Genomic DNA, 27,986 nt, shown 5'->3' with positions numbered 1-27,986 from the left:
GTCCTGCACTCTCTCTCTTTTTCTTTCTCTCTGATTGTGTAACAAAAGTATGAACATGTATTTATAAGTTACACTTGTGTTTGAATCCTGCAGCTTATTACACATTTGATTTCCATGTGTGACAACTGCAAGTGTCCAGAGTGAGGACAGACTGAGGGACCCACTGCTGCACATCATCTGTGAGGCTTTGCACCCCTGATGATCCACCAGGACAAACTCAACAGTGTGTGAGGAAGAGGAGGAGGAAGAGCCAGCAGCAGCTGACAGATGGAGAGAATAGACAGACTGTTCCCTGTTTGTGAAGGACTGCTAGAAAAGTTTAACATAACTAATTGTCTGTCCTGAATCAGTCTTATTAGGTAATGTTCAAATAATTTTATCATTCCAGTGTTTTCAGTGTGGGAGAAAGTACTCAGGGCCTTCAAGTTACACACTATGAAAGGCAGCAACAAGTTTAACATTCAGAAACCTAAAGTATGTATCAGCAGCAGAATGGACCTAAAAATAAATGTTTGTTTCAGTTCTATGAAGCTTTGAGTATTTTGGATTAGTAGTAGTACTGCTGTGTTTGTTGCATCATATTGCTGTAATTGTTTATATGCTTTATATATTCTGAGGTAAGTTGATCTATAGTGTTACATCATATTCTATAAGGATGATATGTGTTTGTATACTTTCTGCCCAGTTTGACCCATTTAGCAGAAGTCTGCCTGTTTAAGGCTCTGATATCTATTCTGTATGACTTAAAGCAGTTATGACATAGTATGATTTTCTCACCCAATAAAGGAATATTTAATATATCGGTCTATTATTCATTCTATCAGAAACAGTTTTTACAGCTCGTACATTTTCTTTTTATACATATATGTAAGCAATGAGCCAAATTTAGTTATGCCAACATACTGAAGGAACAACATTTGTCTCTTATATATGATACACCTATATATGCACTGTCAAAGACACTTGTCTTTGAGTGAAGATTTAAGGTGATAAGACATATAAATAACTGCAACTTGAATCTGTACTGAAGCTCAGTATTTGACACAGTTCATGTTCACTGCTGTAATAGCTAATAATGATTAATATAATAACTATAATATTGGCCATATTATATTTACATTACCCAAGTGATATTAGTCTCATGAACAAAATTAGTTAAATGTTATTTACTAGCTAATCTTAAAATGACCGTTCAGTACAGAAATGAAGGCCAAAAATCATGTTTTATAGTCCTGTGGTCTCGGCCTCAGATACTTATCAAATCACACAAAGGTAATGTAGAAACAAGCAAACAAATGAACAAAATATCTTCTCCTTCATTTCTGTCAAACAAAGTTGCATGACACGTTTCCAGCGGTTAGTATCAATGGTTGCTAGGCAACCTGGGCAGCACGACGGAGCCTAGACCGTCCCATACCGCCCATGTGTTTGCAACAAACTTGCCATTTATTTTACAAATCGAGCTCAATACTGCCCCTAGCGTCCTGGAGCACTTCCGTTGTGTTTTGGTTTTTGCATGTGTTTTGAATTTTGTAAGTGTTATAGAGTTTGTAAGTGTTTTGGAGTTTGTACATGCTTTGTCTCTAGGGGCCACCGTAGTTTTTTACTACTTACTACTTGCTTTACTACTTGCTCATGTAAGTTTGAGACCCCTGCTATAAATAATGAGACACATGAAATTGCTCTGTTTCTTTAAGAGTCACGTGTGTTCCTCCGTAGCCTAGGAGAAGTTTTGTTTACTTCCGGGTTGTTCGAGTCGAAAACAACAGAGGGGTACCAACACGCCCACAGGCGCGGAGCAAAGCGGATTAAAGTACCGCAGAGATGGCAGGCGAGGCTGAAGATGACATTCCGGGTAAATATCAGTCATTGTCGCCTCTTCTGGCTCTCAGAGAACCGTTTGTATTGTAAAATATTCTTTAGCTGTAATGTTCACCTTCGGCTAGCTTCAGGCTAACGGAAAGTTAACCTCATGATATTGCATTTCTCCTCCCGTTATTCTGTTTTACTCTACACGAGTGCTTTAGCTATTAAGGTCAAGTCGTTTTTATGAATTTTTTCCTCATCATTCCTCACTTTGAATCACTTTGATAGTGATTAATTATCAAGTATCTTTTTTCCCCTGTCCTGATATTTTCATAATTTATTGTCGATGCCAATGTTCAACTCTACCACATGTCAAAGGTGGTTTTTTTTGTAGTCAATTGCATTTACGCTCAAACAGTAAAAGGAGAGGTAAAAATAAAAACGGTCTTACTAGATTGTTTTAATTTCATGAAAGTGCCTCTTATGCATATCCGTGTCTATAATAACACTAAAGCAATAAAGCAATAGCAAACAATGCATAATTTTTTATATTTTGATACAAAATACATTTTGTTTTCTCCCCCCTTTTTGTATTATTGTGTTTCTTTTACTCTGTTTTCTTTGATGAAGGAATAAAGTAAGTAAGTAATAAATGACCCCAACCAAAGAACATTTTTACAAAATCTGTAACCCTTTAAAAACGTTTATGTCATTTTTTTTCAGTAACAAATAATGCCAAGTATTCAGATCTGCAGCACTCAAATTTGAACGTTTTCCTCCTCTTCTTTTTTATGCAGACTAGATCTTTTCCAAGTGGAAAAATATGTTATTCCTGAATACATATTTTGGCGTAGACTTCTTGTTTGAGAAGACAAGACATTTGAAGACTTCACATTGGGTTAACTTGACTCTTTGGCTAATTTTTAATTAATGTGAAAAAAATGTAACCAAAATGATGCTAGTTAAATGGTAAAAACTACTAAATGAACATTTTGAGTTAGTTTAGTGTCTTAGTTTTGGTTTATTTGTTGGGATTATGCAAAACTTTAAAATATCCAAGATGCAAGCAACAAGTATGCACATAGCCATAAACCACGTAAACAAAAATATATACTGTAAGTTACTATGAGAAGAGAACTGAAATGAGAAGATTGTCTCAAAATGTTAGCTTAATAACTTGAAATTTCGAGTCAGGTATGAAAAACACAATTTTGAGTCATTAATTAAAAATTTTCAAATACTAACCTCAAAATTTGAATTATGCATAGCAAAAGCAGTTTCTGTTTTTCAGTGGAGGACACAAGCCTCTATAGACTGTACACACGTGGACACGTGTGGACATGTTCAGGATCTGAAAATTGAAGTCAAGACGTAGAGTGCATCAAACCTCCTTTCTTTTTAATGGCCATCTAGGCGGTAATGCCTGTAGTTATAAATCAAAGCTTCCTTATAAAGGAGTCTATGAGAAAATGAACCTGCTCCTCCCTTGATTTCTTACCTCAGTAAACACTTTTCTGATGAATTCTCTGAGCTCCAATGCTTACTTAATTTGGTAAATTATGGTCATTATCAGAATCAGAAAGGAGGATGAAGCAAGTTAGGACCTTAATTTTGACTGACAAGTTGAAATCATATGAGCACGCTGTGTCCTTTGGTGTCACAGTCAGATCGTTCCACAGCAAATTACGTCTGGATGGGAAAAAAAAAATACTCAGCTTGAGGTTTCACTAACACTAGACTGACATCAAGGTGGCTCCATCCATCCATCTTTTATATAAAGGGCTGAAACATCACATTTGGTGTGGTTAAACTTGAAAATTAATCCAAGTCGGTGATTGTTTTTTTTGGTCTCTTCTTACAGAATCGGGGGCAGTTTTCACTTTTGGAAAGAGCAAGTTCGCTGACAACATTCCAAGTAAATTTTGGCTTAAAAATGACATCCCACTCAGAATAGCATGCGGCGATGAGCACACCGCCTTAATAACAGGTGAGAGCCCCTCCTATGTTCCAGGTCATACTCATTTACGTCTTTCTACACTGCTGACAAACGTGAAAGCTGGAAATACTGTTTTGATTTAGTTTCACTTGCGCTGTCCTCTTAAAATATGTCTGCTCTAACATATCAGAACTGATATGTTTTCTCGGTTTTGTTTAGATGTACAAAAGTTAAATTTATTTTAAAAAAAAAGATAAATACATTAACCTCCATTTTAAGATTTGGATTATTTTTTAATGTTGTGCTTTACAATATTAACCTACTGTCATTTTTAAAATACAAAATTATTTTTACTCTTTACTTTTGTTTGTATCTACATGTTTACAAAAAATATATATTGTATCAGTCAAGTAAGTCAAAATTTCAATACATTTCTTCAATTTAAATTTTAGTTTAATTTCATGGTTATCTTTTGGAGGGGATTTTTACAATTACGTACAATTACTTAATTTGAGGAAAAGCTTTCTTTATTATCCAAATTAGATTTTCAGCTTTTTTCTCTTATCTTTCTTTATTATTTTGTTTTGTGACTGTAACTGAATCCAGCCCCGTGTCACTTTAAAATGAATCCTCCTGCTGAAACATCACAGAGTCCCTTTCAGGAGATTTTCTCTGTGTCTTCACAGAACATGGGAAGCTCTTCATGTTTGGTAGCAACAACTGGGGCCAGCTCGGCCTTGGCTCCAAAGTGACTGTCAACAAACCCACCTGTGTCAAAGGTTGGTCTTTATGGCACCTTCTCACTGTTTCAGTTCTAAAAAAAAAGTTATAGAGGATGAGTAGTGCCACTGAAAGCTGCTTTCAGCCAGTTTAAACAGGCAGTGAGGAGGGAGTCCCTGAAGAGGAGGAGACAAAGCCTTCAAATAAAGTGTGACTTTGTTGTAGATATAATCTCAGTCTAGAGGGCTAATAATCTGCTTAAATCTGGAGGGACATTAGCTGAGAAACAGTAAGTGCCACTCCTCAGATACAGAGAAAAGGATGTGTCCTGTATGAGGTTTGTTTAAGTGTGAATTAATCTGAAAATTACTTTAAAAAGAAAGGATCATTCTTACTGGAAATAGTTGTTCAATACAGAAAATGTAAATGTAATAAATAATCCTAGAAATTAAACTCAAGTCTGATTAATTCTATTTTCTGGTGATTTTAGTTTTTTGGTCATTAGTAGATGGAGGGAGCTGGGCCTCAAAATTTATGCAATGTCTATGTTGGAAAAGTTCTATATAATATTAAAAATGACCACAAGTTTTTAATAAATTTTATAACAGTTTGGAATTATTGTATTTTGCATTGAATTGTACTGAGAACACTTTGTTTTGCTTCATGAATCTTTTCTAAAGTTATCAAAAGATGATGAGGTAAGCTGCGTTCTCCAGATTACTGTTCCCATAGTTTTAAATTTCTTTGTGATGTTTCAGCCCTGAAGTCTGAGAAAGTTCAACTGGTGGCTTGCGGGAGAAACCACACGCTTATCTGCACAGGTCAGTGTTTAGTGTTCACAGCTGTTTTCTTTCAGGTGCTGATGAATATTAAACACGCTTGTGTTGATGTGTGTCTGTAGCCCAAGGGAAGGTGTATGCCTCAGGTGGGAACAGCGAGGGTCAGCTGGGGCTTGGAGACTGTGATGAGAGGACTTCCTTCAAGAGACTTGATTTTTTTGATTCACAAGGGCCAATCAAGATGCTTGCTGCGGGTTCGAACACCTCAGCAGCTCTCACCGGTAAGATCCACACAACACTGTAATTCAGCTATTAGCTCTGATCACAGCTAATCAGAGCTTAACTGCCAGTAAACATTAAGGGAAGTCATATAATAAATGCAAATTAAATGTTAGTTAAGTTTCATTTTAAGGTTTTTGATCATTTTTGATGTATATTTCATAATTGTGCCTACATCTACACTAAGATATGCAGTTTTTGTATTGTTTTATTCATTGTATATGCATTTTATCTTACTTTATTTAATTGTAAATTATATTTTTGCTATTTTTTGTTAGTGTAATGAGATTAAAAACATTTAAATTTTTAATGTATGTGTTTTTACCTTGGAATTTTTGTATCTTAATTATATAAATATATATTGAAGATTAAATTAAATTAAAATTAAATATATACATATATCATACATATTGTACTACTGGATGTTCAATTTTATTTTTTAGACTTTGCTCATAAATTAGATTTAAAGTAAAAAAATATCTAAAAACATTATTGATTTTAAAATAATTTTTTTAAACATTCATGTTTTTATATTTTTTGTATTTTGTTTAAATTTGTATTTCATCTGTATATTCTGTATTTTCTGCAGCATCTAAAATAAAAAAAAAGATAATTTCATGAAATTCATTTGTAATTAAATTATAGTTATTCTGTTATCAAATGAAAATTCTTGGTTAACAAAATTGAAGTAAAAAGATTCCGTATGTTTTAGAAAATGTTGCAAGTTTAAAACTGAAGTGTAGAAAAGAGAAAAAAGTGCCATTAACAGATAAATGTGTTCCCAAAATAAACGTAATCTCTTTATTTATTTCTTTTGCAGCGAGTGGTAAACTCTTTATGTGGGGTGATAACACAGAGGGTCAGATTGGTTTGGGTAAGGAGAGTCAGGTGTCGTCACCCCAGGAAGTCAGTGTAGGCCGACCAATCAGCTGGGTCTCCTGCGGGTACTACCACTCAGCTTTAGTGACAGGTGAGTAGAGATAGGTCCCAAATAACCATTCATCACTTTGCAGTGAGCCTGCAAATCGCACATGGTTACAGATAGCATAAGGAACATGGGTGACAGTGGCTAAAATATAAAAGAATAATTCTCACACGTGTGTATTTATACTAATGTAAAAATCAGAACAATAAAAGTTTTTTTAATGCAAGTTAATTGGCAAAAGTATCCTATTTCCATAGATTTTCATTCACCATATTATTTTATAATTTAAAAAATCAAAACTCCATTGTTCATTTAAATTTAGGTGTTTTGATTTTTGCATATAGATATTATTATAGAATTTAACATATTTTAAAATCAAGTGACACTTTTTTAAAAAGTTTTTTGAAGTTTAACCAGAATTTTGTTTCCCCTATTCGTTCTGGACCTAAAAGCCAGTGGATAGCTCTGAGTATTTCCTATTTTTGTTTTCCAAGTGGATGGCGCTCTGTACACATTTGGCGAGCGGGACAGCGGAAAACTGGGTTTGGGCACCCACCAGCTTCCAGGGCACCGAGTGCCTCAGCTGGTGAAGAGCATCAAGGAGCCAGTGAGGCAGGTGGCCTGCGGGGGTGGACATACAGTGGCACTCGCAGGTAAATGTCTGATGACAGCAAATAAGACATGTTATTTATTTATTTCCTTCAAATAACCAACTGAGAATAATATTCTCAGTTGGTTTCCCCCTTCCTTCAATCTTACTAAAAAGTTACAGAATGCTCTCAAACAGGGGAATAAAATACTGCAGCATGCTGCAAACACCTCTGATTGTGTTGGTTTCTTTCAGAGGGAAGTGTGTACACGTTCGGCCTCGGTCAGTTCGGACAGCTCGGCCATGGGACATTCATCTTTGAGTCCCGGGTGCCGCGTTTGGTTGAGCACTTCAAGAAGGGACGAGCCTATCAGGTGGCCTGTGGAGAAAACCACACCGCTGTCATTACGGGTAAATCTGAGCTCGGTTCATTAATGCCGAGCTTCTCATTGACAACAGAGTTGAACAGAAGAGGTTCTTCACGGATCTGATGTCAGAAATTTTAATCTTTTTTTTTTTTTTTTTTTTTTTAGAAGACGGGTTGCTATACACGTTTGGAGATGGCAGACATGGAAAACTTGGTCTAGGGGAAGAAAACTTCACTAACCAATTTAAACCAACACTATGCCTGCGATTCCTAAAGTATAATGTTCAGGGAGTAAGTGTTTCATACAGACAGGTTTACATTTGTTCATGCAGTAGAACTAAAAATAATGTATAGGAATTATTTAATTAGGCTTGGAGATAATTCATAAGTTTAAAGACAGTGTAATTTTATTGTCGCATTTCTTATATCTTTTTAATTTTTTGTCTTCACTTTTTACATTAAAAAAAAATTATGTTCGTTTTTCAATTTTTATTCATAATTGCATATATAACATAAAATATATAAAATTTTTAAATGAGTTTTACCTTTTAAAAAAAATTATTTTTTTGTAAAGCACTTTGAGTGCTCAGAGTAGAAAGTGCAATATAATAACCATTCCATTTGTCTTTTTTTTTTTTTTACCTTTTATAGTCTTTAAATACATAATTTAAAAAATTATGTATATTTGTGTCAATTTTGTGTCAATTTTTAAAATGTGTTATTATTTTTTTAATTACAAAAATCCTAAATACATACATATATAAAAATATAAAATTCATTTTATATTTTAAAAACATTTATTTATTTATAATCATATATATTTTCTATTTTTGTGCATTTCTGGGTGACTTTCATGCATGCAAATACTTTAATTTGGTTCCTGACGTGTCCAGGCGATGTGCGGCGGATGTCACATGGTGGTGCTGGCTCGGCCGAGGGCCCGGGGAACTGGTGAGGTCACGCTAGAGGACGACGATGTGACGGAAGATTTCCTGGAGAAACCATACGTGGAACTGCTGGGTAACACAGTTGACTCATCTACGCTGCAGAGGAGCCTCTCAGCCCGGGTTCGCAGGAGGGAGAGGGTGGGTATGAGGACAATGAACGTGACACTTTTTATAGTTTATCTGCAGATAACAGTTCGTTTCTAAAGAAGTTCATGGGTTAATATCGCTCATTGGCTAAACCCTCTGATTCAGGAGCGATCTCCAGACCAGTTTGGCACCATGTTCCGCACGCTGCCTGCCATGACACCAGGTAACCTCCTCCCGCCACTGACAGCCTCCAGCCAGACCATACCACCACGACTGGCTCCACCTGAGGTGATCCACGGAAAGGTGCTCAATGGCACTTACCAGCACAGGAACGAGGGGTCGATCCACCAGGGTACCAACTTCACCTGCACCGCCATTGCCTCATTCTCTTTCTGTTACATCAAAGTTTTGGACAATATTATTTACATTTTTGTTAGAATTTGGGGAGGTTGTTGTCTTTTTTTTGTCTCCTTGAGTCACATCTCTGATAAATCATATCCCTTTGGCTTCCTCAAGATCCCTTATTCATTTTTATGAAAACAGACACCTGTACGGTATATGTTTCTAAGACGTAGAAGCACTAAGATGAAGTTGGGAAAAATGAGAATGTGAGCTCTGTATTTTTGACATTTGACAATTGGTGTTCATGTCGTTCATGCCCTTTCCCTGAAAGTTAAATGAGTTTCTCTTGATCTCAGGGTTTTCTGCAGATTTGAAATCTGTAAATAAAGAGGTCAGATTCTCAAAATCTTGATTTTTTTTTAAAAATCTTACGTATTTGTTCATCTTTGTCACTATGTGATATTACCTGTATCTGGAAAGCTGCTGCTGAAGATAATGCTGTTCTGTTTTCAGAGCTGGCAGGTGGGGAGACAGACAGTGTTGTGGAAAGTTTGACAGACACTGACAGCGTGAGAGGTCTTGGAGAAACCAGAGACTTCCTCAACATGGTAAGAGATCAATGACATCATCTTAAATGTTGCTCAGAAAAAAAGACAAATATAACATTTTGCTGCTGATTTCATCTCTGCTCCTTCCTGACAGACTCATGTGATGAAGATAGACCCCAGTGATAAAACCCTCACGCTGTCTCCAGTTCAAAAGGTAACTCAAACTCTTGCTTTGTGTGCTATGTCCTTTGATGTTTCTGCATGTCTCTTCCTCTCTAATGCATGCCTCTTTTTTCCATCCTTTTCTTGCTTTCTTGCACCGAGGATAGAGGAAGGGTAAGAATGGTAAGGCTATAAAAGAACAGAGTCAAAGAAAGCAGAGAAAGCTCTCAAAGCAGAGCAGTTTCTCTTCCACTTCGCTGTCTTGTAAGAGTGAGGCTGCCTCTCCCCTCCGGGCGTTACCCACTGAACTCCTGAGGAGTCGTAGCACTCGTACTCAGGGCCCGCAGAGCCCCCAGAGACATCAGAAAAGCAACCAGAACAAGGTGAATCTGATCTTGGCTGTAGAGGAGTTGCAGGAGAGGCCCAGTAAAAACAAACCTACAAGCATCAGGGACATAAATAAGGCAGCATCCAAAGAGCAACAAATGCAAGTTCACAGTAAAAGCCAGGTGATAGGGGTTCACAGGAAGCTGGCAGCAGACTCAAAACAAAGTCCAGAAACTATGAAGAAAAGATTAGATTTCAACTCTAAATTTGCTAAAGTTGAGAAAGTGGAGTCTAAGCCTGTGAGGGTTAAAAGCAAACCCACAGGAATCAGTTCACCAGGTAAACCCAGTCATACAGACTCAGCAAGCTTTCCCCTGAGTGACACTTTGGATGAAGAGAGCATAGTGGGCTCTCAGCAGGTTTCTGAGGTGAAAAAAAAACCCAAATCTAAAGAGAAGAAAACAGATTTGTCTAAGAAAAACAAGAATGAAAAAAACATGAAAGAAGCTCAAATCAAAAAAGGGTCAGAGGTTCAGGAAAAGTCAACAGATCTCAGCCTGCTTGTTGGAGCTGCTTCGCTCGCCGCAGGAGCAGCTTTGATCCAAGCTGGAAGACGATTAAGCTCCACATCCCTTTCTGAGAACAGTTGTGCTGTACTTAAAGAGAGTGTGACTAAATCACTGAGTGAGGAATCTGAATCTTACGCTGCCAATTTTAGCCACAGATCTGCTGTCAGCATCAACATCATACCCGCACCTGAAAGTCCTGAAATGAGGACAATCTCAGATCAAAGTGAACAGCAGATGGACTCTGCTGCAATCAAAGAGGAAGAGGAGGATAATGACGAAGAGGGTGAAGAGGAAGAAGGGAAGACAGATGCAAAAGTAAGCGAGGAAGAGGAGGATGTTAGTCACATTATTAAGAAAGTGGCAGAGAACACTGAGGATGAAAAAGAGAGTGACACTCTTCACTCTGGAGAGAAGTCAGACAGCGATGTAGATGAGGAGGAGGATGAGAGCAATGTTGTGGTAGAAGATGAGGAAGAGGAGGAGGAAAAGAGTGGAGTAACAGAAAGTGAAAGCAAATCAGAGACTGAAGAGAAAGACAGAAACGGAGGTGATGTAGAAGAAGAGGAGTCGGAGGAAGAGGAAAGTGAGGAAGGGTCAAGTCACGAAACAGAGAGCAAACGTGGAGATACTGAAAGTGACTTGGAAGAAGGGGACGAGGAAGAAGAAGGGAGTTTGGAGAGTGAGGGTGAAGAAGATGAGGTTGAAAGTGAGTCTGTGAGGTCTTCAGAGAGAGAAGAAAGTGAGGAAGAGAGGGAGACTGAAGAAGGAGAAGATGAAAAAGAGGAGGAAGAAAAAAGTAGTGCTGAAGAAGTAGAAGAGGAAAACAGTGAAATTGAGGAAGAAGAGGAGGCGGAGGAACAAAGTGAGGAAAAGGAGGAAGAGACAGAGGATGAGGAGGAAGAAGAAAAAGAAGAGGATGAACAAAGTGAGGAGAAGGAGGAAGAGACAGAGGATGAAGAGGAGGCAGAAGAAAAAGAAGAGGAAGAAAGTGAGGAAAAGGAGGAAGAGACAGAGGATGAGGAGGAAGAAGAAGAAGAAGAAGGAGAAGAGGAGGAAGAAAGTGAGGAAAAGGAGGCTGAAGCGGAAGATGAGGAGGACCAGAGTGAGGAAGAAGAAGACGAGGAAGAGAAGGAAGATGAAGAAGAAGAAGAGAAGAAGGTTGTCAAAAAGAAAAGGTCTGCTGAAGTGAAAAGACAAAGTGCTAAATCAGCAACTAGAAGCAAACTAAGGTTAGGGGTCAAAGGTCAGGCGGCAGGTGAGTCAGAGGAGTTCTGGGATGATGTTTTACCTCAATACCTCAATCTGAAATAATAAGAGCCCTTATATCAATCAGCATGTCTATTGATTTATTGAATAACAGGAAATGGACACGATCAAAGTCTGAAAAGTAAAAAAAGTAAATAAATATTGTTATAAAAATGGCCATACTAGAAAAGCTTGATACAGGTCACATTACTTTTTCTGTATAAATAGTTAAAACTACATGGTTAAAACTACATTGTATTTAGTTTTGTAGGAGATTACTCAGTTAATTAATTAACATAACCAAAACAATGTCAGGAGAATAAATTGCATATTTTATATAAAGTTTTGTCATCTGCAAAGAAAATCACTAAAATACATTTATGTAAGAGAAGGGAAGACAAAGTGGATTAGCCAGACAGTTAAGCCAGTTATATTCTTAAAATGTCCAGTAATAGATATTTGTAGATGTATGAAACATTAGACATTTAAAGTCAATATCGCATAGTTTACATTAGTGAATTAGCATGTAATAGTGACCCTTTCGAAATACACGACATGCAGTGTGGATGTGACTGAACAATAGAAGGCAGGTAGCTTAAAAGATCAAGTATCCATGCTAATGCTGGTGAAAAAAGGATTCAATGTCTTGGTTAAAATTGCCTTGCAGGCAGTACTTAAATGCAAAAGCACAACAGATGTGGATTTCACATAATTATTTTTGTTTTCCAGTATTTAATTTTTTATTGACCTTATTTTTTCCTAGTAAGATATTATTCTTTCTCTTTTTACACCTGGAGACTATCTGAGCTTTCATGTTCTACACAAATTTCCATGTGTTTATCATCTATCTTTTGTGTTTGCCAAAACTACTTAAGTAGAATTTTCAGGTATCTGTACTTGAATCAAGTAGTTTTTTTTTTTCAGATAACTTTTTATCTTTACTCCCTACATTTTTAAACAAATATCTGTACTTTCTATTCCTTACATTTTCAGAACGTCACTGTGCACCTTCAAACATCAAACCGATTTGAGGCTAAACAGTAACACATGAGAGGAAATCCAATTTGTAATCACCAGAGCATGCGCCATAGTGAGGGGTTTAAGTTCGGGCCTGTGGTTTATTTGGAGCAACACCAGGACGAGTGCAGGTGTCCATGAGTTGTGGTTGCATTATTTCTGCATCTAGGTAGTGCTATAAAGGAGGGGTAATTTCAAATGCAGCATTTCTACCAGCAAACACAAACTGTTTGTGTCTACATTTTGTCACAGTGTGTTGTTAGCCAAAGGTCCAGACACTGTATTTCACAGGGAGAGAAAAGAAAGAGCTAACTTCACTAAACGATGAAAATAGATAAGGAAGACAGGAGGTTATATTTATAAGTATGGACTGCTCAGTGGTATTTGATAATTTTTTTTTCATATTGTGAAGCATGCTGCAAAGCAAACTAAGGTAGATTATCTGTGTTAGTTAAAGGTTGCATTAAAATAATTTAGTGCAGGATACGCTGGTTAGCTTTCAGTAAGGTGATGTTATGAATTTGAAGTTAAGTTGATGAAGTTTAGATTCATTCACTGAGTTCCACCTCTATATTGTTTAGTATTCTCGCCCTATGACAGCTGGGATAGGCTCCAGCGCCCCCCGCGACGCTGAAAAGGATAAGCGGCAGCGAATGGATGGATGGATGGATGGATGGATTGTTTAGTATAGAGACAGCATAAACAGTGCTGACAGCAGAGAACAGCAGGGCAACTCATAAAATACCTTCTTACATTTGATGAATTCAGTTGTGCAACTCCAGAGAGAGCAGTAAACCTCAGAGCAGTAGCCCAGATCAGCTGATCACAGCCTGTACACTCAGAAAATATACTATATATTACTTTCTTACTTTGAATACATTTCATAGCCAGTACTTTTTCCCTTTTACTTGAGTAAAGAAGTTAAATCAGTACTTAAGTACAGAATGTTTGTCCTTTTTCCACCTCTGGAATACACAAGCTTCTTTGTGTTTATCTGAATTTTATGTTTTCATTCTGAAACAGCTGGAACATTTGCATGTACTGTGCCTTTCCCTCTTACATGTTAACCACACCATCTTTTTGATTTCATATATTATGAATGTGTTTCTTTATAGCTTTCTGAACCCTTTCTCTCATAACGTTGTGTTGTTTTGGGCTGCTTTTGTATTTCCATCCAGCCTTTTGCTTTTGGTTTTCCTGCAATGTTTACTCATGTTTGTCTTAAGTATTGATTTAAATGCTTTTTGGTTTACTTATATTTCCTTGGAAGCCTTTTTTTTTTGCTTCTGCTTCTGCTCAGTTATACATGGCTCTTGCAACCAGAACTCTCTGAATTTCCAGTATTATGACTAATAGAGTACCCAAATATTCTTCAAACCTTCAGCCTTAATCTTTGTCTTGCTCAAATTTAAATATTTTATCTGGAATTATTTATGTTGCTATTTCTATTAATTTGTATTTGTAATAAATATTTGTGTTACATTACAATGTGTTTTTTTTATGTATTATGACATAGGACATTTGTTAAAGTAGGTCTTAATGATACTTAATAGTCACAATTGTTTGTGTACATTCACTACTAAACAAGATTGTATTAGTTATTTAGACCAGGCTGACATCTGCTTCTGCTTCCATTTCATACGTAATTGCATGCCAAAATCTTTCATTTTTGTAAATGTAAGTTTCTTCTGAGAAATTAAAAAAAAAACTCAAAAAAACAATCTCAGTGGAAAAAGGCAAAATTCCATGAATGTTAACCATTAGACTGTTGTATTTATTGTATCCAGTATGTCTTGCCCTGTTATATTTTGATATACCTTTATTAGTCCCACAAGGGGAAATTTCATAAGGCTGCCGACCTATTGCACGCAATGGCGGCGCCATCTTACCCTCCGACCATACATACATTACACAAAACATCACATGGGGAAGACAGGTCAGAGAGGTATAACAATGGAAAAATGCACCACATGAGGAAAGATAAGGAGAAAAAAATAACTCCCCCAGACTGACCTCCAACAGGGAGATCAGTTTGAGAACAGAAAAAAACACCGGTTCCGCTTTCTTAATTCTTCGATAAGTCAGGGCCATATAATGCCATATAATGCCTGGAAAAGACTACAGCGAATCATGTGGCTTTTTTCTTTCTCTTGTTTTTAAGGCACTACACAGCTCTCCAGCTGACACAGCTGATAAATAGGATGGTATCGTGAACCTTAATTGATACTACGATATACTATTAAGTATATTGTGTTTGAGTGTTATTTAAAAGAGATTTTAAATAACAGTCAAACATTTTTTTAGATTTATTTATTTTTTTGAAGGACGTCTTTCTACTGAAACACATTTTATAAGATTTTTGGTGGAAATAGTAGGGGTTCTAAACAGGTTCTTTGTGGGACACCATGTTCATTACATGCAAGTTAGGTTAAGGACAATCACGTATGCAGATAATACCTGATTAGCAGGGTCAGTGGGAGTTTTATAGTATATTCTTTGAAAGATAATAAATAAATAAAATTAGTTTAGAATAAAGTCACTCAAGTACTTTGACTACACATTGAATATTTAATTTATTTTATTTAATCTCTCACCACTTTATTCCTTTTTCAAATTTTGGGGGGATTCAAGCAGTATATCATTAAATAGACAAAAATTGAAAAACAACTGTCAAGACTCTGCAGGGCACAAAAGCCCATTGGGCTATATGATAACCCGACGGGCGGGGCTGAGATAGATTTTGGTTGCCCAACCGGAGATATCTCTAGCTCCGGGACGTCGGGCTAGCGATTTTGCAAGCCCCGAAGAGGAAGATTTTTTTTTTTTCTTTGGGAGGTAGCTGAGACCAAAAGCTGAGCTAATGAAGAGGAAACATTTGACTTTATGATGCAAATATTTAACTGAATTATAAGAAAATCTGCCTTTTTCAGCCTCAACTGTCAAAAATATCACAGTGGACACTGACAAACTCACTTTGTCAGTAAGGTGCCAGACTGGTGCTTTGTGTCTAGCATATTTCAAGAAGATGATGATGTGAGGAAAATCTGTTCCTCTGTTTCAGTGTCTGTTTGGTGTGTTCAGGATAAGATAAGGTTTGACCTGTTTCGTCTAGTGATGATGCTGTTTTAGTGTAGAGTAATACGTCTAATTCTAGCATCACTATAGTCTTTTCCAATCATTCCTTGCTTGTCAGTTAATTCAGCTGGCAGAGCTTATATTTTATTCTGTATAGTAAAAACATTAGCATCAAACTAGAAAGTGCATATTTTTCATGTCCTTTACTTGTTCTTTATTTTAAAGAACAAAGGAAAGGACAAGAACTGAAAAAAATGCTTTCCGTTCATTGCAAATCGAAAACAGTTTTTTTTTTTCTTCAACTTAAATAAACTCATGCCTTTGTCTTGTTGTTATTGGAATCTGCTAATATTAACCAAGCAAGGCCTCAGTCACACAGACCTAGAGACTGGACTTGTAGCCACAGGTCCTGAAAAAAGGTGAACTCCACTACTAGGTGGTGAGTGGTATCTAGAGGTTGCTGGCAGTGTTGGATCAAAAACCTTGTGATTGCTTTTGTCACTTGTGAGTTATGGTGATCACCAGTAATTTCCAGGGAAGATGCCAAGTTGTTTGCAAACCAGTCCCAAAGCAATAGTAAAACTGTAAAAAAAAAAAAGTATTACATAAACCAGATAGCAAGACCGTTGCCATGGTAAAGCACAACTTTTTTCCTTTGAAGGTGAATGGTCTGCATTTCTGGTTTGTGTCACACACTTGACAGTTTCACTACCACTCATCAAATAGTTGGTGATTGACCAATTAATGTCTTCTTTAGTGTCTTCCTTGCAATCTGCAGGTGATCTGCTAGCAGCTAAAACAATGACATGGATGTTTTCATGGTAGCACATACTGACTTTTCCGTAGCAACCAGAAGTTGTGAGAGAATCACAGACAAATCTCTAGGCCTATGTGGCTGAGGCTTAAAACTGCTTATGACTAAATATTTTTCATGTCCTTAATGCTCCTGTTTTTGCAGGACTTGACAAAAGGGTTTGCTGAGACATGGACCAAAGGCGAGGAACAAGGTCAAGAGGAAGAAGAAGGAGAGGAGGAAGATGATAAGGTTGATGATGATGACGAGTTGGAGGAAGACGAGGAGGAGAATGACACACTGTTGTCCTCGACAGAGAAACCAGTAGAAGAGACCCAGAGTTGTGTAAATAAGTAGCACTAAGTTGAATATGGGGCATCTTTGGTTTTTGTTGGTTATTTGTGATTAAGATGGATTAACATGTGAAATGTGATCTTCCCTGAAGCCCAAAGAGGTGAAAGAAGAGCCTGTGCCTGATGGACAGCAAAGAGGTGACTGATTTTATCCTTAGTCAGCTGCATGTTTAATGAAAAATCTAAGTAAAGACGGTTAAAAAGACAAGACAGATAACAATAATGTCTGGTATTACCAGCAGCTGAAATCAGTGAGCACCCCAATATCAAAGAAGAAAAGACACATGAATATACCACATCAGCCAACGGGGAGGTAGATGGAAACTCCAAAAACCAGCCGGGCTCCAACAAAAAGGTACAATAACTGTGAACATTGGATATATTCTTTGTACTGTGCCTTCAAAACACTCTCAGAAAATAAACTTTATTTTGCCTGTATGGGCACAACACTCCTCGCTATGGGATTACCTCTATGGTGCTGCTTTTTTATGTGTTTTTAACATTCATTGTTCGAATTTCAAGCGACAGTTATGTACCTTTGTGTAAAAAACACACCTTTTCAAAGCACTAAGGACTGTGTGAGAAAGCCAGAAAAAATCCACACAGGGCAGGAAAGCAAAGGTTCCACATAGGTTCAGGTCCAAAACCATGTTGTTGTGAGGAGACAGTCATTAAACTGGCTTCTGCCATTGAAACCTAGAAGACACTGCACAAATATCATTTTTTAGTGGTTGGGAACATAAAACATATATATCTTTCTAGTCCTTGAAAAGTTTTATGGCATTACCTTAAGGTCCAATCAGCCTTAGAGCATACATTAGTGTGAATTGTACCTGTATCGGTGTCTCACTGTATAGTTTTAAAAATTATAGAAGAAAGTAAACACACAAGGAAAGAAAAGACAAAAAATCAAATGTGAAATGTTTAAACTATCAGCTGAACAGATGTGCAGATGAAAATAGTATGAAAACGCCAGGTTAGAGATCTGAATCCCATTTTTAAAAACCTCAGTATGTTGACCAGTGTTAACTTTGACAGCAAATTTTGATTTAGTTTTATTTTTAGTCTTTTCACTAAAACGTAGTTTAGTTTCAATCATAATATAGACATTCAAATTCTTTTAATTTTAGTCTTTGCATAATCCTTAACCTACTTTACATGTGATAAACAGAAAGGTAATTAGAGTTAATTATCTCATCTTTGCCCTCGCAGCTCTCGCTCTTTAGACGACTTTCGTCCTCCAGGCCCAAGCAGACAAATGACAGGGATCAAACCTCAGTGCAGGGCCTTGCCGGCGGAGACCAAGCTATCCAGGGAGAACCTCCATCCCCGGCTGCTGCCATCAGTGCTGTGACTCACCAAGGTCGAGCTCCGCAGCAGTCTGGCTCCAGAGGACCTCGCTCTGGAGCCTGCACTGTGCTATAATTCCATGAAAAAAACTCTCAGATGGCCTCAGTAATCAGAAGAAGAGCAGAGTGTGAACAAGCTAATTAGCTGCAGATTCCCTCAGTGATGCACAGCATCATCAGCAAATACACTAATCAGAACAGACACAAACAGAGAAACTGAATCCTTCCTTCTTATAAACGGTACAAACTTACCACAAACTCATTTTGACTGAAGTCTTCTATTCTGGAAGGTTCTAAACACAAGATTGTGGCTGCTCATTAATCCTGGGCACACAGAGGGTAATACCACATCAAACATCCTTCGAAACCTCAAGGAAGCACATTGTTCAGCCAAGAAAACACACAAAAACTTTGCATTTGTTAAAGGATTACTCAACTGTCAGAGACTATAATATGGCTAGGAAAGGTTTTTATTTTTCTGTAAATTATCCTGTCACACCTGAAAACCCTGACACTGCGCTGACTCCAAACAGCAGTGGAAAGAAAAAGTAGAAATTTTGATATGATCCATGTTAGGAAAAAAACACATCTGAATGTTTGTCCAGCCTCAGTCACACAGGTCTGAAGATTGATTGTTGATCCCCTGCTAATCTCTGGTTGCTAGGGAAAAATGAGTGAGTGGTTGCTGGAGGTTCCTGCTAGCCACTTGGAGAAATCAATTGCAAAGAAGGTGCTGCACTAAAAACTTCATCCTGATGTCTTAGGTTGCTAGCATATTGCCGTGGTCGGCTGTAGTTTGCATGGAATATGCTAACCCATGGGTGACTGTGGCAACCTGCTTGCAGCCAAACAATTGCAAAGAGATTTTTGGTGCAACACTGTATACGTCTTTGTGATCGCTTTCATATCCATCAACCTTTTGACAACTGGTCAAGGAATACTCATGGTTCTCTAGTGATCAGTGGTTGCCAGGGTGTCACTAATTAGTCTAAACGTCTGTATGACTGGGGTTAGACCTCCTCTAATGGAGTATGGGACCACTTGGTGGCTCCTCAAAGACTCTTAAAGTGGACCTTTTGTCAGATTTTTCTGTTCTTGGCTCTGTGTGATGTCATACAGAGTGGATATCCTTAATATGGTCATCTGTGAGCAAAGAAACTCCACCTACCTGTGGTGAAAACTGTTTGGGAGGGGAGAAAAGCAACCCCTAGTATCTGATAAATAAGGATTATTTTTGAACTGTGAATCATGCAAAGCTGCTCTAACAGAGTTGAAGAATAAAAATTTGGAGGTTCAAGTAATAGAAAAAGGTCAACTTTAAAATGAATTAAAACCACTAAAAACCTTCAAATGGACCTGAGAGTAATGCGTCATAGATGGAGCAGAAGGCAGCTTCTGAGTGATGTATTTTTTTTCTCTTTTCCTAAAAAACAGAAGAAAAAAACATAACTGACTGACTAATCTCTTTATCATATTTTGGGGTTTTTTTTGCTAGTTATCAAATGTTTCTGTAAAAGTTTTAAAGGTTTTCCAACCCTTTGATTCCACTGTATTTCCTGTCAATCTAACTCTTTCCGCACTGAAGAGTTTACCTGGAGTATTCCTTTACGTTCTTGTGTTTTACTTTCTTTTATTCGGGGTCCCATGCTTTGGAGTCAGCAGCTGGACGTCCCAGTGAATGTTTTTGTTTTCCTCTCCTGAGCCTGTGTGTGTGTGTGTGTGTGTGTAAATAAGATTATTTATTGCTCATCCTGGAGCACATTTGCACTTTTAATATAAAGGTTTCTTAGAGATGCATTACTTTTATATTCTGATCCAATAATCTCATTTAATCTCTTGCTTATGTTGATTTTTTTTTTAAGTTTGGATTTTTGTGATAATAAAGAATTTTATATAAAGCGACAAAACAGTCTCAGTTTCCTTCCTTTTGTTTTTGTTTCAGTGGGAACATTTGTTGTTTACAAGCACTGTTTTTCATTTATTATTATTTATTATTATTTATTAAGCAGCACTGAAATACTTTTGAAACTCGATGAAAAGAAAATGGATGAAAATGTGAAGTTTGCAAAAGAGGTTAAAAGGTAAAAAGCATCTGAGCAGGTGTACAGAACAACGTGGCTGGCGAGTTTACGATAAAGTGTACGGATAGTCGATCTGCGTCATTTAAAGAGGTAATATCATGACAAGGAGTTATGAGGAGTGAGGACAGGGTTGAACTCGGAGTGAGGTGTTTTTTTTTTTAAGGCTGATATCTGGTAGTAAAAAAAGGGTGAGACAAAATTCAAAACAAATTTTAAACTTGTTTATTTATTCATTATTATATAGTGTTAGCATTGGGAACATGTTTCATGCAGTAAAAGATAACGATAAAACCACAGATCTACACTGATTTGCTATCAAAATCGACAGTGTACTGCACTTGCGCCTCACTCTTCATCAAACTTTTTTATTTCCTGATTCAAACCAGCAATGATCAGATAACAAGCATGTCACGCTGGCTGCTCTGAAAAGGACCCACTACTAGTTTGATTTCACTAGAAGAAAGACATTACCTGTGGATTGTGTGTGTCTCCTCATTTAGCAGACACGATACTGGGACTCAATAATCTTCATTTGATCTGGACCAGGACTTTTCTCCAGACATGACTCAGGTTTCTATGATGGGTTTTGTGCTTCTTTTGTTTGTGGTGAGTCAACAAAGAATTTTATGTCTTTACAAACTGAACTTTGTTAATTACTTATTACTTATTTATTTTTTAATGGGCTTGATCGGCTTTTTCAGCTAAATTTCTCCCAGACTGAAGAAAGAAGATAAATGGGGCTATTTAATAACATGTGGTTTAGCAGTTTTAGCAGCACCAGAATCACTTCAAACATAAGCGAAACTTTAATACTCCTTTTGGAAGAAAACAGGTGCCCTCGATTAGTATTTATTCTCGTGACTGTCTTTATTTAGCTGTAATTATACCTAGGATGGTGAATACTATATTAGAAGAAATCAAAACACCTCTGTGAGATCAGAAATTCCAGAAAAAGCTGTAAAACAGACTTCAAAGTCTTTTCCCTTCACTTCAAGTATCCTATTGCAACAACACCAAGAAAAGCCAATTGGAATGTGAATTTCACTAAAATTAAATTTGACTGAAACTCCTCAGATAGAAAAAGTCAAGACAATTTTCAGGGAAAAAATGTTAAATGTTGAGTTTTTATGTCATGTGTCAGGAAGAGATCCAGAGAGTGATAAAAAACAATGAGAGAAGCCTCACATTTACTGAGTCAAATAATCGATTAAATGCATTTTTGAGGCTGTCATTTTCTATATCTGTATGTATGTTAAAATCACAATAATTATTTTACCAGAACTGAGCAGATAAAAAGTCTGAGAAATCAGACAGTAGAAACTGAGTAAGAGACAAGAGGACAAAAGATAACAACTAAAACTGCTTGTTGACTTTTCTAATTTACTAAGAGCCAGGCTTTCAAACGAATTAAAACGTTGGCTGGGTTTGGTTAATTAATAAGCTGGAGTGGAAGACTGTTGAGGTCAAAAGTCCTCACTGAACATGGTGGATCTCTCCTCAGTAGCCTGAGGAGACTGAGGAGAGTCTCCTCAGGCAAGTATTACCCAGTATTTCCCAGTATTTCCCAGTATTACCTCGAACCCAAATGTTGAGTTTGCTTAATCCACTGCATCCTGTTTGTCTCCAGTCGCACAAGCAAACCAAGCTTCTTATGTTTTATGGCTCTCTTAAAGTTAAGATTAAGCTTCTATAATTTATCATTGTGAAACATACTGTGATATTTATTAAAAAACACTTAAAAAATTAGTCTCCTTTAAGACTAAAGGAATAAAAAAATAAATAAACTCAATACAGAAACCAAACACATGAAAACAGAAAAACAAACTGTTGTCCAGGGCAGGAACTAACTAGAAATACAAACTCAATAAACTAAGCAGCAGCTTGAACCTAAATAAAAAGAAAGTAGTAAGCACTCAGTATTTAAAAAAATGAAACCAATAGAATGGTTGAAAGGAACAATGGCCCTTAGGAATGCACCAAAAGAAGCCAAGCCAATATAGTTGATGATGTACTGTTAGTGCATCAGCAACAACAAAACTTAAGGTTTTGTTGTGTCTCTGCTTCCTGCACCAAAAATGGTGAAAGAGAAACATGAATTATGTCTCAGCTTTGATTTATGCACTTTTATTTATAAACACCAACAACCATAGGACCCCCATTTGGTGCCTTTGCTTTGCCTGTGAGTGTAACGATGCTCTGATTGTTTTCTAAGATATTTAGAAAGTGTGGCTTTCAGAAATGACAGCTGCTGATGTATAGTGTTTGTGAAAGCTGTGACATGCTAGTTATCAGATAATCATTGGTTTTAATCAGGAAGTAACAGAGTTTGAGGAAATCCTGATAAAGACTTAGGCGCTGGTTCACTGCTATTTTTTGCTGTCAGCTTTGGCAATAAATTAGTTTGATGGTTAGTTTGAAAGCTGGCAATTATTCTTGGATGATTATGCTTTCAGAGACCAAAATTATTGTTAAAAAAATACTTGACATCATTGTAAAGAACACCATCTTATTAGAAGACTTGTATATTTCACAGCATTTTATCATTTATGCAGCTTTAATTTATAAAAGTGCTGAGGGCACTAACCGACTTCAAGTGCCATCCTACAGTCCAGTGGCACAAAGTTTTTTCAGTGTCAGTTCAGCTTTTTTGCTAAAGAAAAAGTGATGCGACATGTTCATGAGCATGTTTTTTAGAAACAAAACAGAATGTGAGTGTGAATGAGAGGGGAAAGTTGCAAGAGTGAAGATACAAGGAGTGGTGGTAGTAAAGGTGGACAATTTACATCCACATGTTTTCTCGTTACACATGTAACACAACATGAATCCTGAAGGTGTTAAATTTGACAGCAAATTTTGATTTAGTTTTAGTCTTGACTAAAATATTTCTTTTTTTTTTCTTTTTTTTTTTTACTATTTAGGCATCTAAATAATTTTAGTTTTGGTCAACTACATATCACATGAATATAGTAGACTAAATCTGAAGCTGATTCAGTGACTAAAACATAAGGCGTAAAAGTTTGTTTGTATTACCGATGCGAGTGGCTCCACACGGTTTACAAACCACTTAATAATTTAACTATGGACAGATATCAAACATAATAGGATTTTCCCTGATAATGCATTATCAGGGATTGTAACCTCTAGTCCCTCATATGAATTTCACTTATGTTCTTCTTGTCTGCCGTGTCACAGGCTGTGAATTGTGAGAATCTGCAAAACGGTGAACTAGAGTTAGCTGTAAAAAACTAGAACCCACCGTTTGATGGAAGTTTTAGAAGTGGAGCAAGTGGTGCCAGGGGGTCAAGAGATGCAGGACCTGGAGTAAAAATTAAAATCTATCCCATCAAAATCAGTGTAAAGAATCAGCTTGAGGGGCCACGTTTTGATCCCAAGGTCAAAGCTATTCCCATCTCAGAGGGAGGAACCTTCTACAACAATGCCGAGGTTATTGGTAGCTATCCTGCAATAGATGAAGACACTGGAAAAGTAGCTGAGAATGTCAGGTCAGTGCTTACATAAGAGACATGAACTATATTGTCATCTTCTCTTCCTATGTACAATGATAACTGGCTTGTGGGCTCTTTCTGATGTAGGTATGCCAAAGTCTCAGACCCTGAAAACTGGCTGACTATTGACTCAGAGACAGCTGAGATCAAACTCAACAAGAGACCTGATAGGGAGTCTCCATACCTGGTCAATGAGACATATTTTGCCAAAGTACTCTGCATTACAGAAGGTACAGAATGAAAGTGTCGTGGTCCTGAGTCTGGTGACTCAGTGTTTTGTGTTTCTTTATTATGATCTTGTTTATTCTGATTGTGTTTTCTATTAAGATTTGCCATCTGCTAGGTTTCTGTTCTGTCTGCCCTGGTCCCACTTTTCTGTGTTCCCTCTGTCTGTCCATTATGTTATTATGTCTGCTCATGAGTCTGCGTCTGTTAAGTTCTGTGTCTCGTCTGGATCTCTGTGTCTGTCATGTACTTCCTGTTTTACTTTGTAGGTCTGTACCTTATGTCAGTGCGTTCAGCTTTGTCCTCTCCCAGTCACGTCAGTGTAATCTGCGTCAGCTGTGTCTCCCAGCTGTTTCCTCTTAGCTCTGTTCACCTCTGGTATTTAGTGTCTGCGTCTTCCCCTGCTCGTTATTGCGTCGTACCCTCACTTTCACTGTGTGTTCTGCTTGCCAGCCTGCCTGCCTGTTAAGTTTGTTCCGTATTCCCAGTTTAGTTAGTTTTTTGTTCCGTTTCTTTCCAGCAATAAAGCTGAGTATTTTGAGTTACGTTTGCCTCCGTGAGTTCTGCATTTTGGGTCCTCTCTTCCTGCCTGCCTGCCGATAATCATGATAGAAAGTCCCGGAACTTGTCTCTGAAGAAAGGAAAGATCAGTGGAAATGGTGACTAATATATTAACATCTCTGTTTTCACATCACAGACATGCCTAGTAAAACAGCCACTGGTACCATAGCCATCCAGGTTGAAGATTTGAATGACCACTGCCCCATCCTGACCAGTAATACCTATATTATATGCACCAGAGAGAATACTGTTATTCTGAATGCCAATGATGAGGATGCATATCCTAATGGACCTCCTTTTAAATTTGAGATCATCCCAGAAGGCACCAAAGGACAATGGAAAGTGGAGCATCTCAATGGTGAGGAGATGACTTCCAATCATTTAAAATATATCTAGTTAAAAAATACAATTTAATAAATAAATACAAAAAAAAAGCATAGAAAATTCAGAGCTAGTTGTGTCAACTTTGTTTTCATCTTTCAGAATTCATTTTATTACCGAGTAATAGGTCATGTTTTTAAACTAGCAGCAAGCTAGTCAAACTTGAGAAAGTTCAGAATCTGTCATAAATCAGAGAAATTTCAAATTTGCACTCAGTTGCAGACACATGAAGATAGGCAAAGTAAACTGAAAACAGATCTTCATTCTGGCTGATGAAAAGTCCAAAGTCACTTGAGTAATTAAACAAAATCACAAACTTGCTAGAAACATGCAGGAAAGGTTAACGGGTACTGGGACAAACACTGAGGGGGAGAACTTGTATTGTGCACTATACATACACGAGGATAAAATCCATTTGCATTTTTGTTTTGTTTTTTTATCAGCATTTTACTTGTATGTTTTGAGCTGTACTTTAAGAGTGGTGCACATTAATTCTGTACATGTTCCACATTTCTGTTTGATTTCTGACAGACACTGCAGCTATTTTGCGGGCTCAGGAGTCCGTGGTGCCTGGTATCTACATGGTGGAATTAGTGGTAAAAGATCAGCAGGGACATTTCTGTCCAGAACCACAAAAAATGACAGTTCAAATTTGCAACTGTGAGGATGGAGTCATGTGTGGAAACAATCAGCCAATCAAAGGAGCACGATTAGGATCTGCAGGGATTGGGACACTAGTACAGGGCCCATTGCTGGTGCTGCTACGTAAGTAAGATAATTTTAGTGGATAATTTTGATGAAGCAAAAATTTTAAGTGAGTTTTTGAAATTTCAGATCCACTGATTGGATTATACATTTAAATGTAAACGTGAGAGTCCATGCTTGCTTTTAAGTAATTAAAAGCAATCCTGGCATTCCTTTCAAATTTATAAAGAACCATTCTGAGACCAGAATATAAAAAAAAAATAATAATAATAAAATAATTATTTTTCAGTAATAGCTAAAATATAAACACTGGTGTCATTTCACTCTAACTCTAAAAATCTTAATGGAGTCAGTGTTAATCAAAGTCTTGTTTGAAGCATCAGTGCAGTCGTCTCCACATTTTTGAAGGCTTAAGTTTGACTAAAACCTTTTTCTTTGCAGTTGGTCCTCTGCTGCTGATATCCTGTCACTGTAGACGTGCTGCAAGAGATTTGCCCACAACGAATACTGTCAAGGTTAAAAATCGAGCTGAGGCTCAACAAGAGGTGGAGGAATTGACGCTGGAATAAGTCTGCCTGACAATTTTCTTATACAGTGTTAAACTCAGGTCAGTAATCTGAAGCTAACCTTGTGATGCTGAATTATTTACAGTTTAATATAAAATTGAAATCCAGTTTGAGTTTTTCAGTTTTTAAAGGTATCTTTAAAAACATGACTCCGTTTGTGATTTTTTTTAGAAGACTTTAGAGGACTTGTTTCGATATGACTATGAGTCCGGGGATTTTCTGCTGACGATGTTAGTGGAGGCAAAAAAATCCTTTAGAACAACAATGAGCTGACTCCTCTTTTTCAGTTTTAGCCCTTGATTCCTGTTTTTAATTTTTACCTATTATATTCAAGTTTGTGTTTCTGTTGAGGTTTTTCCTCTTCCAACGTTTTAATTTTTGTGTTTATTGTGCTTTATTTCTGTATTTTTTTATTCCTGTTTTGATTTCTCTTATTATTCTGATAATATTTAGTTTCCTGTTGTTCATGGTTCATTGTTTCTAGTTTAAAGTTTATGTTTGAAAAGAGTAGTAGTAGTGACTGTCTTCACCATGTTTCTGTTTGTGTGTTTGGATCTTGGTCCTTTTGTGTTTCCTTGTCTTGCACATCATGTTAAGTTTTCTGTAACTGTCTTCTTTGGTTATTTCCTATTTTACTTTGAAGGGATCTGTTTTCTTTCATGTATCACCCTGACTATCCTGATTGTCTGCATCTGTGTGTTGTTCCCTCAACTGTGTGTTACTTTTCTGAACATTTTACAAAAAAAAAAACTTTCTATGGTTTACTTTTTTGGACTTACTATCTGCAATTAAAGTTTGGATTTTAATGTAATCTTCTCTTTTGCATCCTGAATTTTGGGTCCTCGAAGCTTACAATCCACATGACAGCCTGCAGAGCACGTCTCTTAACACCTCATTCTTGTGTTAGTAATCAGACCTCAGCATCAAGTTTAGTGAGTTTCCAACATGTTGTCCCCTTCACACAAACGGTCAAATGGAATATAAACTACACTTAAGAAGACACAAAACAAGGCTATACAACAGTATATCAGAACCAGCAGATGCCCTCAGTACAACGGCCACACAATGTGACTCATTATTCAGTTTATTAACTTGGTATTCACAGTTCTCATATATACACAACATGATGTTCAGCACAGTTAATTTCTTCTACTTTCATCTATTGCATTCCCCTGCAATACTGGTCATCACTGGTTTTGTTTTCTTATATTAACTTCCATGACTATTCATGGATTTATTCTTAGACTACGACAGCAATTGGCCTACTACTCAATAGTCAATATCTCATAAAAGCAAATCTTTTAACTCCTAAACTATTGTTAGTGCAGCCTGAGTTTCATCCAGATTATCAAACAAACACACTCTGCTTTAATGTCAAGGCAAAAATCAAGACTGATTGTTGGTATTTGTTGATAATCATTAAGTAAAGCTGTGCATGTAGGTAAAGCTGATGTAACTAAAGAAAAAAGTGAAAAACAAATCCATGAAATAAAACTCATATTTACTGCGCAAAAATAAATAAATAAATAAAATGTGATCAAACCAATGAATATCATCATGAATATGCTTTTTTTTTTGTAAAGTCTTATTTTCCAATTATGTCAGGGCTCAATGGCCCGTGAAAAAGGATCGGACTTGCACGCAGAACAAAAAAACAGAGGCTGAGTGCCTTTTAACAGAAATTTATTTTATTAGAGTCTTTGACAGAGAAAGCTAAGCTAAAAGTAAATGCAACAGCGAGCAATG

General features: G+C 37.0%; 2 protein-coding genes across 8 annotated transcripts; both read left to right on the top strand.

The window, feature by feature from the left end:
* Window positions 1-1,697: 1,697 nt before the first annotated feature.
* Window positions 1,698-19,486, top strand: rpgrb (retinitis pigmentosa GTPase regulator b). Of its 7 annotated transcripts, none has more exons than XM_040051606.1 (17): window positions 1,699-1,855; window positions 3,668-3,793; window positions 4,429-4,521; window positions 5,221-5,283; window positions 5,364-5,522; window positions 6,341-6,490; window positions 6,940-7,098; window positions 7,290-7,445; window positions 7,571-7,692; window positions 8,295-8,486; window positions 8,601-8,787; window positions 9,291-9,385; window positions 9,480-9,539; window positions 16,679-16,858; window positions 16,959-17,004; window positions 17,106-17,221; window positions 18,079-19,486. In XM_040051606.1, exons 1-17 carry the CDS (start codon window positions 1,825-1,827, stop codon window positions 18,289-18,291), a joined length of 2,148 nt encoding a protein of 715 aa, XP_039907540.1. In that variant the 5' UTR covers window positions 1,699-1,824; the 3' UTR covers window positions 18,292-19,486. The 7 variants fall into 7 exon arrangements, with proteins under 7 accessions (XP_039907541.1, XP_039907540.1, XP_039907543.1 ...); XM_040051605.1 differs by having other exon boundaries at window positions 1,701-1,855; window positions 7,568-7,692; window positions 17,109-17,221; XM_040051604.1 differs by having other exon boundaries at window positions 1,701-1,855; window positions 7,568-7,692.
* On the top strand, window positions 18,886-27,737 carry LOC120746049 (desmoglein-2-like). Its single transcript, XM_040051256.1, has 6 exons — window positions 18,886-18,945; window positions 23,546-23,799; window positions 23,890-24,032; window positions 24,725-24,946; window positions 25,501-25,734; window positions 26,116-27,737. The coding sequence occupies exons 1-6, from the start codon at window positions 18,886-18,888 to the stop codon at window positions 26,241-26,243; spliced, it is 1,041 nt and encodes a 346-aa protein (XP_039907190.1). The 3' UTR covers window positions 26,244-27,737.
* Window positions 27,738-27,986: the final 249 nt, after the last annotated feature.

The sequence above is a fragment of the Simochromis diagramma genome, unplaced genomic scaffold, assembly GCF_900408965.1.
Source record: "Simochromis diagramma unplaced genomic scaffold, fSimDia1.1 OVJJ01000107.1, whole genome shotgun sequence".
NCBI classification, from domain to species: domain Eukaryota; kingdom Metazoa; phylum Chordata; class Actinopteri; order Cichliformes; family Cichlidae; genus Simochromis; species Simochromis diagramma.
Note: the sequence above shows the minus strand (reverse complement) of the source record. Positions and strands in the feature narration are given on the sequence as shown.

Excerpts from the sequence above, each read along its gene's own strand:
- rpgrb (XM_040051604.1), top strand. The coding sequence starts at position 1,825 with ATGGCAGGCGAGGCTGAAGATGACATTCCGG. Across the intron at positions 7,099-7,289 it reads ACATACAGTGGCACTCGCAG|AGGGAAGTGTGTACACGTTC; the intron begins GTAAATGTCTGA and ends GGTTTCTTTCAG. Across the intron at positions 17,222-18,078 it reads AGCCGGGCTCCAACAAAAAG|CTCTCGCTCTTTAGACGACT; the intron begins GTACAATAACTG and ends TTGCCCTCGCAG.
- LOC120746049 (XM_040051256.1), top strand. The coding sequence starts at position 18,886 with ATGAGTGAGTGGTTGCTGGAGGTTCCTGCTAGCCACTTGGAGAAATCA. Across the intron at positions 23,800-23,889 it reads AAAGTAGCTGAGAATGTCAG|GTATGCCAAAGTCTCAGACC; the intron begins GTCAGTGCTTAC and ends TTTCTGATGTAG. Across the intron at positions 25,735-26,115 it reads CCCATTGCTGGTGCTGCTAC|TTGGTCCTCTGCTGCTGATA; the intron begins GTAAGTAAGATA and ends TTTTCTTTGCAG.